Raw genomic sequence first — 15,526 nt, 5'->3', positions numbered from 1 at the left:
TACTCAGATGGCGCAATATAAATATATATATATATATATATATATATAAAAATAAACAGATGGCACACACATGTGGTAAAAAGGTGCTTGTCCCATACAGATAATGTATAGATAGGTTCCTTACCGAGTAGATCCAGGATCCCAAGATCACGAGGCAAGAAGGAGACATAAACCCGACGTTTCGGTCCTTGACACACTCCCTTGAGAAAGGTCCTGTGTCAAGGACCGAAACGTCGGGTTTATGTGCCGGTTTTTCTACTGAATACACGCTGTTTTTTGTACCTTTGAGTGTGCTGTCTCCTTCTTGCCTCGTGATCTTGGGATCCTGGATCTACTCGGTAAGGAACCTATCGATATATATATATATAGATAGATAGGAGGAAAAAGAGAAGAGAGAGCGCACGCCCCATAGCGTAAAATAGCACATTTATTGGTGGGAAAGGAGGGGAAGGGGGAGGAATATCACTCACAAGGATAAATTAAAGTTGAGCAGTTGTGAATACTATCACCGATGTGACTCCACAGTGGACTGCAGTTCTTCCTGGTGGATTTCAAACACGGAGACCTGTGTTGGCGGTGATAGTATTCACAACTGCTCAATTTTAATTTATCTTTGTGAGTGATATTCCTCCCCATTCCCCTCCTTTCCCACCAATAAATGTACTATTTTACGCAATGGGGCATGCGCTCTCTCTTCTCTTTTTCCTCTAGGTACTAATCAGATGTGGTTAATCCTTTTGGGAGCTGCCAGGGACCTCTGCATTAGAACTCAATATCTTCAACGTAATGGACTTTCTTTTTATTATTTTATTTATTTATCTCTTTTTGTACATTTATTTAGGTTTATGTTTTATTAACATGGTTTCAGTATTGTTTGTATCACCTTCACGTCACTTTTATTATACAATTGATGTAAGTTAGCATGTAATATCACTTTGGCGCTACTTTACAGTATATGTTTTTCTTTTTATACACACACACACACACACACACACACGTTGACAAATCACCCAAAAATCTACTTGCCGAACCAAAAAATCTACTCGCCACTTAGCCCCCGCCCCCAGCGCCCTTAGCCCGCGCCCTGCTTTTTAAAAAAGAAATTTAATAAATTCCTAGTAAGAACAACATTCGTTTTTGACATAACAGTTTATTAAATTACATTTATACTTTACTACAATTAGTCCATGTTAAATAATTACGTGTGTGTGTGTATAAATGTCGGATCTAGAAAAAAAAGACAGATGTGAATGACTAGTTTCCTGAACCCCTTAACCAGTGCCTGGACGCCCCTGCTTCACAATATCTAAAGCAGCAAACCCGCCTGGGATCTTACCTGATCCGCAGTACCTCAATGTCCAGTTACCCTCATTCCCGCAATGTTATACATTGGAGGGGATGTGTTCCCTACCTGTCTTCTGGGTTAGGGGGGATTCCGATGGGTGGGTGACTGGGTGGATACACAGAGACAGACACACACACAGAGACAGACACACAGACAGACACACAGACACACACAGAGACAGACACGCAGACACAGAGACAGACAGCCAGACACACTCACAGACAGACAGACTCACAGGCAGACAGACAGACTCACAGACAGACACACTCACAGACAGACAGACACACTCACAGACAGACACACTCACAGACTGACTGACAGACAGACACACTCACAGACTGACTGACAGACAGACAGACACACTCACAGACAGACAGACACACTCACAGACAGACAGACAGACACACTCACAGACAGACAGACACACTCACAGACAGACAGACACACTCACAGACAGACAGACACACTCACAGACTGACTGACAGACAGACAGACACACTCACAGACAGACAGACACACTCAGACAGACAGACACACTCACAGACAGACAGACAGACAGACTCACAGACAGACAGACAGACACACTCACAGACAGACAGACAGACACACTCACAGACAGACAGACAGACACACTCACAGACTGACTGACAGACAGACACACTCACAGACAGACAGACAGACTCACAGACAGACACACTCACAGACAGACAGACACACTCAGACACACTCACAGACAGACAGACAGACTCACAGACAGACAGACAGACTCACAGACAGACAGGCAGACTCACAGACAGACAGACAGACTCACAGACAGACAGACAGACAGACTCACAGACAGACACACTCACAGACAGACACACTCACAGACAGACAGACACACTCACAGACTGACTGACAGACAGACAGACACTGACACACTCACAGACAGACACACTCACAGACCGACACACTCACAGACAGACACACTCACAGACAGACACACTCACAGACAGACACACTCACAGACAGACACACTCACACAAAGGAGACAAGGGATGTCGCACGAGTCAGCTACTGAGGGTTTGATCACCCCGGGGACCCCGCTGTAATTACCTGCCTTGCACTCTCCTCTCTCACCTTGTCCTCGGCAGCAGCACGTCCACCTAGGTCACAATAATGTGACTCGCGTGCCGAGCTCCAGCGCTCCCCCCGCGATTGCCGAGCTCCCGCGCTTCCCCACCCCCGAGTGCCGAGCTCCCCCCCACCCCGAGTGCCGAGCTATCAATGCTCTGGCTGCGGAGGGACAGCGCTGGTCAGAGAGGCGGGGGAGGAGGGAAAGCGCAGGTCAGAGAGGCTGGGGAGGAGGGAAAGCTAAGGTCAGAGAGGCGGGGGAGGAGGGAAGGCACTGCTCAGGGAGCTGGAGGCGGGGTAATCTCCCGCAGCAACATGAACCTGCCTCCGGCTTTTCCCCCCCCCCTTCTTTCAGCGCGAGCGGGGGAAATTAAACAGCAGCACATGTGCTGCTTGGGCCAATCGCCAAGGGGCAATTTCGAGTCGCCCCCAGCATCCGGGTTTGTTGAACACACACACACACACACACACACACACACACACACACACACACACACACACACACACACACACACACACACACACACCTACTCCACTTTGGAGAATATCTACACATGTAGTCCAGCCCTCTCTAATTGGGTGGTTAGCTAAGGTAATTAGCAGCCCCATATATATATACAAATTTATACAGATATATAACAGTTCCAAAAGAAAGTCTCATCTGTCTCTTGTAGCTGTAGGGGAAGCCTCTCTGCTCTCCTGGGTTAGCACCTGTGTGTGCTAAGGTAATGTCTGTCCAGGTTTAGAAATCTTGTCCCCTTGTCTTGCTATCAGAATACAGTCCAGTCCTTCTGCAGCCCAAGACATCTGTTCCTCTGGTCAGTCCACTGCTGGATTAGAGGCAAGATTCTTAACAGGGATACATTCCTGTTACATACCTTCCCTGTTTGTGGGAAGCTCGGGCTTAACACGGCCAAAGCCCATTCTTCCACTCTTATTCGAGATCTCTGTGACCCGAATGAGAGTGGATGGAGGAAGAGAACCCTCAGTCGCGCTGGGATTGGAGCCCTTTCTCCAGTTTATTCGTGTCTCCTCCCGAAGGTGCTTTAGATCAGCACTCAGTCGCTCGAGGAGGACTTTTTCCAAGTATAGTCTGTTTAGTGAATGCGTGGTCATGAGATTTCCCTTGCGTCGGGCGCTCCTCTTTTTGTAGGCAGACTGTATGGCGACAGTTGCAGATCATTTAAGAATATCCCTTTGAGTTTTCTGCTCTTGAAGCTGTCTTTCTGCACTTTTCCCACTCAATGGAGTTGCCAGTTCAGTTTCTTTGGGAGTTAGTTGCAATTCCACATCCCCTACCAGAGAACGTCCTATCTTTTCAGCTTCATCAGCTAAGGATTCTTCTGGTTTTGTTGCCTGTTGGGTAGCAGAAGGTTTAGCTAGTGCTTGTTTAGGTGGTTCAAACTTCTCATCTTCCAAAAGTTTCTTTATTTTTTCAAGCTCATGCAGCTTTTCATTCTTTTCATTGACGTGGTCTGTCAAATCAGAATTTTCTTCTTTCAGTCTTCAATTTTCTCTTTTTGCAGTCTCTGTAATATTCAGGGCCTCCTAGTAGTCCTCCTTCCATTTATGCACTTCTGCTTTGAGACTCCCGGTCCCCTAGCGTGAGACTTCCATCTCTACGTTGAGGGTCTGAAGCTCCTTCTGAGACTTTGAGATCTATATTGAGATTGAGGATAGTTTTTTGAGAGATGTACAGCTCCTCAGCAAGACTGAAGTTCCTTTCTAGAGACTTCCAGTTCTGTTCAGCAACTTCTGATCTCTTGGTGGGAGGGATCCAGTGCTATGCGGAGAGTATGAACCTCCTGTTGGGATATGTCCACCTCTGTCCGGACACTGTTGATCTCCTGGTGTGAGTCATTAAGTTCTATGCGGAGTGTGTGAACCTCATTCTGAGAGACTTCCATCCCTCTATGGCACTTGCGAATCTCTCGCTGAAAGACTAATCTCCTTCAGTGCCTCCTCATACTGCTGCTTCAGATTAGCAATCATTCTATCAGATTTGCTGGTTTTCCACCATTGTGGCATTAGTAGTGTTTGCAGTGGCTAGCTCAGTCTTGAGATCCTCCAATTCGGTCTTGGCTGCAGAGTAAAAAATTGCGAGCATAGTCTTCTGTAACTCAGCATTATTTTCTCTCTCCATTTCCAATTCTTCACGGAGCAGATCACAGTTATGCCTGGAAGCTTGCAGTGTATCTTCAGGGCTGGTCAAGGGATCGTCACTCACTGGTTCTGGCTCCGCTTCCCTGGTATGGTTGGTTGAGGGTTCTCTACTGTTAGCACCGGACAGACACTTCTTTGGGTTACATGACTTCTGCCTTGGGACCTCTGGATATTCTGTCATCCACATGACGAATCCTCCATTTTCTCTAGGCTGCAGGGCATCTCGAACCCCCTTTTTCTACGCTGGATCTGCTCCTTCCACGGCAAGGGAAGAACTGCTTTCCCCCCCCCCCCCCCGCCTTTTTGTTTTGGACGACTCTGTCCCATCAGGAATACTGGGGTCTCCATCTTGATTTGAAACTTCACTATATCCGCCAGGATTTTCTTGCATTTGCATTAGCTGGCGGGAATATTTGGTGATCTGTTGCTCCAGGTCTTGCCGATCACATTCGTCATCATAGAGAGCGGTCTTTTTGGTTCGTACCGAATTCAGGCACTCCCACCATTCCTGGGGTGTTTTGTGGGTGTGACTCGGTTTGGGTTCCCCATAAGAGATGTTTTCCTCCTTATCGGACCGGAAGGGCCACTCTTCCGTGGGGTAGGGTTCATTACAGGAACGCCACATCTTGTCCTCCATTTTGGGGCTATCAGGTGTATTTTTCTTCCTGACCTCAGGAAGCGTTATTGCAGCTGTTGTCACTGTATTCGCTAGAACCCCAAATTGTGGTAGTCCTACAGGTGGGCAGACTTTGCTTATAGAGTTCGTAGCTCTCACAGGCGTTTCTGTAGTCTTTTTCTTCTTTACTTTGGTATGTTTTACAACATCAGCAGTGCTGTGCATGCATTCTTTCCCTTCAGTGATACTGGATGTACACTTGCTAAGTAAAACTTCTGTACCTTTCTTGGGTCCACAGCGCATTGCTTGCTGCTGCAGTTCCTTGGCTTGTTTAAAAAAAAAAGTCCTCTGGCTGCTGCCCTTTTTCTGGGGCCACGTAGGAGCCATCCTCATCATCTGAATAAGGCCTGAAGGGACACTACTATGTGTGGATAAGCTCTTTACACCAGGAACACATTATCTTCCCCATTCTTGCAGAGTCTGTATTTGACTTCAGTTGGGCGGCCATTTTAAATTCCCAGTTTTTTTTTTCTTTCTTTCACCAGTGGTGGGGTAGACTCTGGTCACAGCATCAGTCCCATGTGTGGGTCACCATCTGTCGCAGTCCTCCCAGTCCAACTGTGGCTTTCTTCAGTGCAGTGTAACTTTCCTGTCTGGATGTGTAGCCCTTTAATTCTGGTCACTGCTGCATGTGATTCTTTGTTTTGTTGCTCAGGCTGTTTGCAGGAACTTATGCAGGCAAAAGCACAAAAATTTTCACAGGCAGTCTTTGAACTTCAAGGGCCACCTCTCATCCCAACTTCTGACACCATATGTAAGAGATGTATTCAGAGGTACGCAATGGAGACCGGTTACAGTGAAACTAAAATTAGGCTTTATTGTGACTGTCCCTTTAACACAGCACAATACTTAAATGAAGCAAAAGAAAACATTACAATTCATTAATTTCTGCCACCTGGTGGACACGTGAAGAATTGCACCCAAAGAAATCCGAAACCATTAAATTAAAACAGATCAACAGCGGTAGCCTGCGGGTAAACCTAAAGTGCTGCACTTTATTTTATAAGGGTGGTTTTCATGGTGTTCATAAGATCTTCTCCAAAGCTCATTCTTGAACTGAACAATTTCAGTTGCATTGGATCCCTGGATAAGACATTCTTTATTATTCTACTCATTCCCGCCTCTGTTCACAGCACAAAGTTGCTTCACAACAACAAGTACACAAGAATCTATGACGTCACAGAAGGAGGAGTTCTTTCTCTGAAGGAGGGCCGCACTAGGAACGATAGAGGGACTTAGAAGAAACATGATGACGTCACGTTCAGAACGCCGGATGAAGCCGCGATTGGAGGGATGGAGGATGCACGTGGGATGAATAGAAAGCTCCTTGTATTTTCCCCGAATATATTTGTATATAGTTATCATATTCACTCTTAGAAGCCTGTTTTCAAATGTACATAAATCTAATTTAGCAAGCCTCTCCTCATAAGTTAGATTGTCCATCCCCTTTTTTAATTTTGTGGCTCTTCTCTGCACTCTCTCTAGTTCCAGAATGTCTTTTCTAAGGAGTTGTGTCCAAAATTGTACTCCATATTCAAAGTGTGGTCTTACTAATGCTTTGTAAAGGGGCATACTTATGTTTACTTCCCTTCCATCCATTGCCCGTTTGATGCAAGATAAGATCTTGTTTGCCTTTGCAGCTACTGCATTACTTTGGGCATTATTGCTAAGCCTGTTGTCTACAAGCACTCCTAAATCCTTCTCCATCAAGGATTCCCCCAATTTATCCCCATTTAATGTGGAAATCGCCAGTTTATTCTTGCATCCCAAATGCATAACCTTCCATTTATCTGTATTAAACCTCACCTGCCATTTACCTGCTCACGTTTCCAGTCTCTCTAAGTCCTTCTGAAGATAAATTACATCCTGCTCTGATTCTACTATCTTACACAATTTAATATCATCAGGAAAGATGGAGACTTTGCTCTCGATGCCAACCTCAGGGTCATTAATAAACAAGTTAAAAAGCAGGGGTCCCAGTACCGATCCCTGAGGTACTCCACTCACGACTTTAGCCCAACCTGAAAAAGTTCCATTTATGACAACCCTCTGTTGTCTGTCCTTTAACCAGTTTTCAATCCAGGTGCATATATTATGACTAAGTCCAATTTTCTTTATTTTGTACACCAACCTCTTGTGTGAAACTGTATCAAAAGCCTTTGCAAAATCTAAGTAGACAACATCAACTGCATTACCCTGGTCTAAATTCCTACTTACCTCCTCAAAGAAACAAATAAGGTTAGTTTGGCATGATCTATCCTTCATAAATCCATGCTGACTATTACTAATAATTTTGTTTTCCATTAGGTATTCCTGAATATTATCCCGTATTAAACCTTCAAGAAGTTTCCCCACTATTGAAGTCGGGCTTACAGGTCTGTAATTCCCCGGTTGTGATCTAGCTCCCTTTTTAAATATAGGCACTACATCTGCTTTACGCCAATCTTGTGGTACTGAGTCTGTGGAAATGGAGTCCTTGAATATTAAATATAATGGTTTGGCTATTACTGAGCTTAACTCCTTGAGAACTCTTGGATGTATGCCATCGGGGCCAGGTGACTTATTTACTTTAATTTTTTCAAGCCGCTTATGAAGTTCTTCCTCAGTTATCCAATTGTTCATTAATATGGAGTTTGTGGCCTCCTCCTGCGGCACTACTATTGAACTTGATTCTTCCCTGGTAAACACAGAGGCAAAGAATTTGTTTAATACCTCAGCTTTTTCTTTATCTCCAATAATCTGCCTACCCATCTCACACTTAAAGGGTCCTATATTTTCTTTTCTCATTTTTTTGTTATTAAGGACTTCAATAACTTTTTAGGGTTGATCAAACTTTCTATTGCAATCCTTTTTTCATTATCCATTTTTGCTAATTTGATTGCCCTTTTGCAATTTTTGTTACATTCCTTATCATTCTGATACGATACCTCCATCCCTTCTGACTTCAAGAATCTAAACGCCTTCCTCTTCTTGTCCATTTCCTCCCCTACCTGTTTATTTAGTCACATTGGTTTTGACTTATTCCTTTTATACTTATTACCCAAGGGTATACACTGATAAGTGTGCTTTTCTAACAATGTTTTAAAGACTGCCCATTTATCTTCTACATTTTTCCCTGCAAAAACATCATCCCAGTGTATTACTTGTAGATTAGACCTCAGTTTTTTAAAATCTGCCTTTCTAAAGTTTAAGGTCTTTGTTGAACCCAAGTAATCTGTTTTTTGATAATTTATTTCAAATTAGACCATGTTATGATCACTGCTACCCAAATGTTCCAGGACTTGAATATTTGTTATTACGTCTACATTGTTTGATATTAAAAAATCCATTACTGCCCCTCTCCTGGTTGGTTCCTCAATAATTTGGGTCATATAATTGTCTTTAAGCACCCCCAAAAACCTGTTTCCTTTTGTTGTAACGCTAATCTCATTGCCCCAGTCTATGTCTGGATAATTAAAATCCCCCATTATGCAAACATGACCCAGTTTTGATGCCTTCTCCAATTGCAAAAGTATTTTAGCTTCCTCAATCTCACAGATATTTGGTGGTTTATAGCATATCCCTACAAACATTTTCTTTATACTTTAACCTCCACTGCTAATTTCTATCCACAAGGTCTCTACATTTTCATAATTCCCTTCATAAACATCGTCCCTTATAATAGGTTTTACATCCGGTTTAACATAGAAACATACTCCACCTCCCCTTCTATTTGTTTGATCCTTCCGAAAAAGGGAATAACCCTCTAAATTAACTGTCCAGTCATGAGTTTCATCCCACCATGTTTCAGTAATGCCTATGATATCATACTGCTCCCTTGCAGCTATTAATTCAAGCTCCCCCATTTAATCTGTCAGGCTTCTTGCATTAGCAAGCACGCATTTAAGTTTTTTTTCAGCCTGTACTGCTCCTTCCTTTCTGCGCCCACTTGGTTTAGTCTTTAGAAGTTTTCTAGTATTATCTGCATTTACTATAGGTGTCTCGATGCTTGTTAAACTCGCACTTGCCCCCATTTTACCTCCAAAACCCCTTGTATCCTCCTCTATTCTATTTAGTTTATGTTTCATTCCCCTCCCCCCTCCATCCTAGTTTAAATTCTCCACCCTAGCACAGAAGATTCATTGAGGTGCAATCCGTCCCTAGAATATAGATGGCACCTCTCAGAAAAGGAGTCCCTGTGCTCTAAAAACCCAAAACCCTCCTTCCTGCACCACTTTCTTAGTCATGCATTAACCTCCCTAATCTCTGACTGTCTCCCTGCCGTAGCGCATGGCACTGGTAGAATTTCAGAAAATACTACCTTGGTTGGTACTTGCCTTGCCCCACCCCCCCCCAACAATCTGTCTACCCGATCCGCAATGTGGATCACTAGGGATGATTTTGCGGCTTCCTATTGGCCCGAGGTCATTTAAACTGATTTCAGTGTCCGCCTGGAGCTGCTACCGGCAGCCCCTTCCACTTATAGTGACAGCGACGCAACGTCGCGTCAAAACAAATGCATTGAATCCGTCGCATGCGCTTATAGTAGGCAAGACAGCGACAGCGCAATAGAGCGACCTAAATCTCTGTAGTGAGTAGAATTTGATTTTTACAGCGACGGTCTCACCATGTGACAGGCTATAAACCAATCAGATAGCTTCTGATGCAGGGAGAGGGGGGGGGGATGTGTGTGTGTTTGTGTGCGAGTGTGATTGTGTGTCTGTATTAACAAAATAGTAAATTCTCCCGTAAAGTAAAATTCAGCAAACAAAAACAAAAATTACAACTCCTCTCCATCCCTCAGCCTTCGCCCTTGCCCGACGTCACTTCCCTTGTAGCCAAAGATGTCTACAAAACTCAAATTACAACTTTCGCAAGAGCTACGGCGAAGGGTGACGTCATCCGTAGCTGGCACTATAAGCGCAGCCTAAGGGAGTAGAGGGTCCCGAGATCTGAAATCAACACAGTTCACACCTAATAAAAGTAAAAAAAAAAAAAAAAAATACACTCTGCTAAATGTTTAGTCTAATACTTAAACTTGCTAGAAACACATTAAAAAGGTAAAGAAATTCACGCATGGATGAAAGCTCGCGTTTTATGGCGTTTCCAATATACTTTGCTTAGTGGAGAAATGAAGCAATAGTAATAGTCGTTCATTAGGTACTTTTTCCAAATGTGAAAATGCAAATCAGCGGTTAAATTGGAATTTTCTGTAGCATATATCAGCATTGTGATATGGAGGGAAGGAAGTTGCTTAAGCATACTGCACACAACAGCAAAAACAAGTTAACATTAAAAAAATGACCACCTTAGCCCTTCTTAAAATACTTAGAATATCAGTGAAAAAATTATTTTTAAAATTAATAAAAGTGCAATATTCACATTAAGTAAAAATGTGAAGGAAAAAAACAAATAATTTTTTAATCATAATCTAATAGAATCCTAAGTCCCCATCCAAAGAGGTTAAACAAAGTTAAGAAATTCCAATGCCAAGACAGACCATTCTTATTGAAGGCAGATTCTGTGTAAAGTTATCCAAGTGCCAATCACGCTGATCTCCAGGTCTTACAGAACGGTAACGCCCGAGAGAAAAACATTCAATACAATGGGATTGTTTTAGAACACACAAGGCTGTATGGGACAAATCCATTGGGACATTCCCCAAGTACCAATCTCGCGGATCTCTATGCATGCAGGTATGTATGCAGTGCCGCAGAAAATAACGTTACCGTACCTTTCCCTTTCCATTTGACTTTAGAAACCGACTGACTGAAATCCACGTGTATCCGCCTGTCATCAATCAACACATTGTCCATCTTGAAGTAAGCTTTCTCACAGTCTTCTTCCTGACAAGATTAATAAAATGAATCAACAAGTCGCTTCACGGATCACAATTTGCCTGGTTTTATTTTAAGAAAGCTACAATAGACAATAAGTAGGCAGCGCCACTTCATTTCTGAAAAAAAAAACACATCTGGTTGTAAAAATGTAGAAGCAAAACTAGTAATGCCAAAAAGTAATAAGTAGTTCTAAAATGGAAAAATATGACAAACGAAATAATAAACCCACAAAAAAAATTAAAAAAAATGAAATATGTATTCTATCAAAAATATTAAATATATGGGCTAAATAGGTTACCTTTTCAAACTCAATAAAGGCGTAACAGAGAGAGTCCCCACTCTTAAAGTCTCGGATGATTTCACAGCTGAAATAAGGATAATATGCAGAATAGTGAAAATTCTTACAAAGTGTGAAAACAACCCAGTAACAGATCCCAGTACGGCTTTATCATCATATCCCAAATGAAAAGCCCAACACTTCTTCAATGGTTTATGCATAATCAGCCTCAATAAATTGTGTTGAAATGAGGAAAAAATAGTTCACGCTTGGGCCTCAAGCATCTGCCTAGATCAGTGGTACCCAACCACAGTGCCTTCTGGGACAAGATGAACCGATGATAGTAACATATTCAAGGCATTCCCAATTCGGGTGATTGATACTTATTTTTTTTTAGATCTTTTATCTTCCAAGACTACACTGAAAAGAAAATGTTCAAATAAACCAACGCAACCACATTATTTGTTTTTTTTGCATGATTTACAGCTGTTATGAGGTGTACGAAATATGTTGATCAACTAAAAGGGATTGCACCTTTAAGTAGGAGTGCATCTGGACACAGCAGTAGTCATATATACATGCACGGCTTTCAAAAACAGAAATACCTCTGAATGGTTCCAAATCTTGAAAAGATAATCTCCAGGTCTTCGTCTGTAGTAACAGGATTCAACTTACAGACAAAGAGCACATTTTCAGGAGGCTTGATATCTGCGTCAGGTATATCTCCAACCTGAGAAAATTGTTTTATTACTCAGACACCTTTTTTTTATTTTTTTTAAAAACATTTTTATTGAAAATGTGCAAATATAAATGGGGAGGGGTACAGAAGGGGGGGAAACAACCATTTTGTAACAGAATTTCTACAGTCATCAAGTGTCACATTTAATCACATACATAGTTTTATAGTCCACATATCATATTCTCCTCACTCCCAAAACCTTGTTTCTATTACAATCCTATCCAGCATCCCAAGGTTCCCATACTCTATCAAACTTTCTAGTGGTATGATTCAGAAATGAGATGAGTCTCCATTAGTTGGACATCCTTAACTCTACTAATTATCTCTCTTCTGGAGGGCAGAAGTGTTTTCATCCACACCGCTGCTACTGTACAGCGCATCTAGCCGCCGTTAAAATATGCGTAATCAGTTTAACTGTACAGTGGTTCACATCCTTATTTATTTAATTATTTATAAAATATTTTACCAGGAAATAATACATTGAGAGTTACCTCTCGTTTTCAAGTATGTCCTCCATGGGTTTAGCCAGAATAATTAAAACTGGATCTAGCGGCATCTTAAAGCTGCAGTTCAGTCAATATCCTGCATGTGTGTTTTTTTTAATAAATCAGTTCTGTAGTAAGAAAAAATACTTTTAGCATTTTCTGTTTTAAAAAAAACAACTTTGAAAGACCAATTTTCTTGTATTCTATTTTAACAACCATTTGCTAAGGCACTGCCCCTTCATGTCCTGTCACAAGCCCTGGCACAACCCTTTGTCAGCCCTGCCCTCCCTCTAGCACATGTCAGTGCAGGAGTGCTCATGAATATTCATGAGCTTCCACTGAGTGACAGAAGCAGAAGAAAAACATATGCCATCTCTAAAGATCTTGCCAAATTTTGCCGATCAATACATGGAGAACGAATTGACTGGCAGCTATACAGTTCTTTATGTAATTAGAGATTGCCCACATGAAACAATTGAAGTAAAAAAATGAATTAAAAAAAAAAAAAAAAAAAAAAGACTGAACTGCAGCTTTAATCCCCGTCACATCTTCTATTAATTTCAGAACTGACCTCGAATATTTCTGCATAACTGGACAAAATCACCAAATATGCGCTCGATCTCCTATCTGCCCACAACCCCCCCAGCATCTCAGAATCAGTAGCTTCCGGGAACATTCCCTTTAACCTCTTAGGGGTGTAATACCAACGCAGAAACATTTTAAAATATACTGCTTTGTTACTGGACATATAGAGGTTTTGCCAACATTGTCACAAATATCTTCCCAATCCTCTCTTATCTCAGTCTGGAAGTCCAGGGCCCATTGATCCATATATTTATGGTCCGGGGTATCCTTTTGGGAGGTTAACCCCAGGTAGAGAGAAGAGATCAGACCCTTTTGATACTTTTTTATTTTGCACAAATCTTCGAATCGTGTATAACCGGGGAATTCCTCCCCATAAAAACCCTGTCGGAGCTGCATATATTTGAAAATCTCAGTTGGGGGTAGACCATATTTTCCAGTCAGTTCTTCAAAAGATATCAGCTTGTCTTTTTCGAATAGATCACCCATCTCTAGTATCCCTCTTCGTCTCTAGGGTTCAAAACCCTGATCCTGAAATCCTGGATTACCAAACAGGGGAACAAGTCTGGATGGAGTTGACATTACTTAATATTTATTTTTTGCTAGCTGCCATATTCTTAGAGAGAATCAGATTACCATCGGGTCTGAGTGACTGACAGTACCATCCCCTGGGTTTTGACCATAGCAAAGAAGGCAGACCAACCAGGTTTTTTAGCGAAGTCTCCAAATCTATCCAATTACTCATATATCTTAAAAACAGAGAAAGTTAACGGGTGTCATTCACAATGAATCACATAAAAACATGGACATTATAACCTGTGAATGTGCTGCACATTCAAAATCACTGCACGTTCTAGGACTCGCTTTGCACATGAGAAATGTTTTAGTGCAACATGCTTTAAAGTCACCAAGCATATGGAATCTCATTTTAAATGCTCTTGTAGAAGTCAAGTGCACACACAAATTAGAAGATATGGATGGCTTGAGCCACTTTCTCTAGGAATGTGTGACTTCATAAGTAAAAGAAAACCATGCCAACAAAAATTATTGCAATACTCTCTCTATTTGTTACATGTAAAGCTTCATAAAAGTTAGTCATCTACTATATTTTTTGGGATGCTGCTGGTCTGTTCGCTATGCATTTGGACACCTCTTAAGATATCATAACCACATTTTGCATGACGGTTCCGGAGATCAAGGAGCAGGTTTTTGTCTATGTTTGGATACAAATCACAAATGACATGATCCCATTACACAACCCTCAAGTAACCTCAGTCACTCTGAAAAGCTAATTTGCAATGTTAGCAAAAATATATGAGAAGCCAAAGTTCTTCAGGATTGCGAGATCATGGTTTGGGACGTGAGTACAATGTCCCACAAACACGCATTAGAGGCTCTAGATCCAACACTTCAGGACCTCAGAGGCAATTAAACTATTATGGGAAGAGTTGCGGTTATTTTAACAGGGAATTTCGCATTAAGAAACTAAAAAATGTAATGGTTTCTTAGAATTTCCAAGAAACGTCAGGTACTTTCAGCTAGTCCATTATAAATGAAATCCATTATTACATTTATTTTTAACTAGCTGATATACCCCGCGTTGCCCGGAGGCAGGGAGGGGGGCGTGAAAGGCAGGGGGGGCGTGAAAGGCAGGGGGGGGGCGTGAAAGGCAGGGGGGGGGGCGTGAAAGGCAGGGGGGGGCATCAAAGGCAGGGGGGGGCATCAAAGGCAGGGGGTGGCGTCAAAGGCAGGGGGGGGGCATCAAAGGCAGGGGAAGCGTCAAAGGCGAAGGGGGGCGTCAAAGGCGAAGGGGGGCGACAAAGGCGAAGGGGGGCGACAAAGGCGAAGGGGGGCGACAAAGGCGAAGGGGGGAGTCAAAGGCAGGGGGGGCGTCAATGGCAGGGGGGGCGTCAAAGGCAGGGGGGGCGTCAAAGGCAGGGGGGGCGTCAAAGGCAGGGGGGGGCGTCAAAGGCAGGGGGGGGCGTCAAAGGCAGGGGGGGGCGTCAAAGGCAGGGGGGGGCGTCAAAGGCAGGGGGGGGCGTCAAAGGCAAGGGGGGGGCGTCAAAGGCAAGGGGGGCGTCAAAGGCAAAGGGGGGCGTCAAAGGCGAAGGGGGCGTCAAAGGCGAAGGGGGGCGTCAAAGGCAGGGGGGGCGTCAAAGGCAGGGGGGGGCGTCAAAGGCAGGGGGGGCGTCAAAGGCAGGGGGGGGCGTCAAAGGCAGGGGGGGGCGTCAAAGGCAGGGGGGGGCGTCAAAGGCAGGGGGGGGCGTCAAAGGCAGGGGGGGCGTCAAAGGCAGGGGGGGCGTCAAAGGTAGGGGGGGCGTCAAAGG

The 15,526-nt window shown here is 43.2% G+C and overlaps 1 protein-coding gene across 6 annotated transcripts in view; it reads right to left on the bottom strand.

Moving 5' to 3' along the window:
• Window positions 1–15,526, bottom strand: part of PPIL4 (peptidylprolyl isomerase like 4) — a 168,382-nt gene that overhangs the window by 13,642 nt on the left and 139,214 nt on the right. For all 6 annotated transcript variants that reach the window (XM_075596680.1, XM_075596684.1, XM_075596681.1 and 3 more), the window contains 3 exons: window positions 11,999–12,123; window positions 11,415–11,481; window positions 11,011–11,122 (listed from right to left, as the gene is read on the bottom strand). In XM_075596680.1, the coding sequence (XP_075452795.1) occupies window positions 11,011–11,122; window positions 11,415–11,481; window positions 11,999–12,123 (304 nt within the window). The remainder of the gene's footprint in view (window positions 1–11,010; window positions 11,123–11,414; window positions 11,482–11,998; window positions 12,124–15,526) is intronic.

This window comes from Ascaphus truei, chromosome 4, assembly GCF_040206685.1.
Source record: "Ascaphus truei isolate aAscTru1 chromosome 4, aAscTru1.hap1, whole genome shotgun sequence".
NCBI classification, from domain to species: domain Eukaryota; kingdom Metazoa; phylum Chordata; class Amphibia; order Anura; family Ascaphidae; genus Ascaphus; species Ascaphus truei.
Note: the sequence above shows the minus strand (reverse complement) of the source record. Positions and strands in the feature narration are given on the sequence as shown.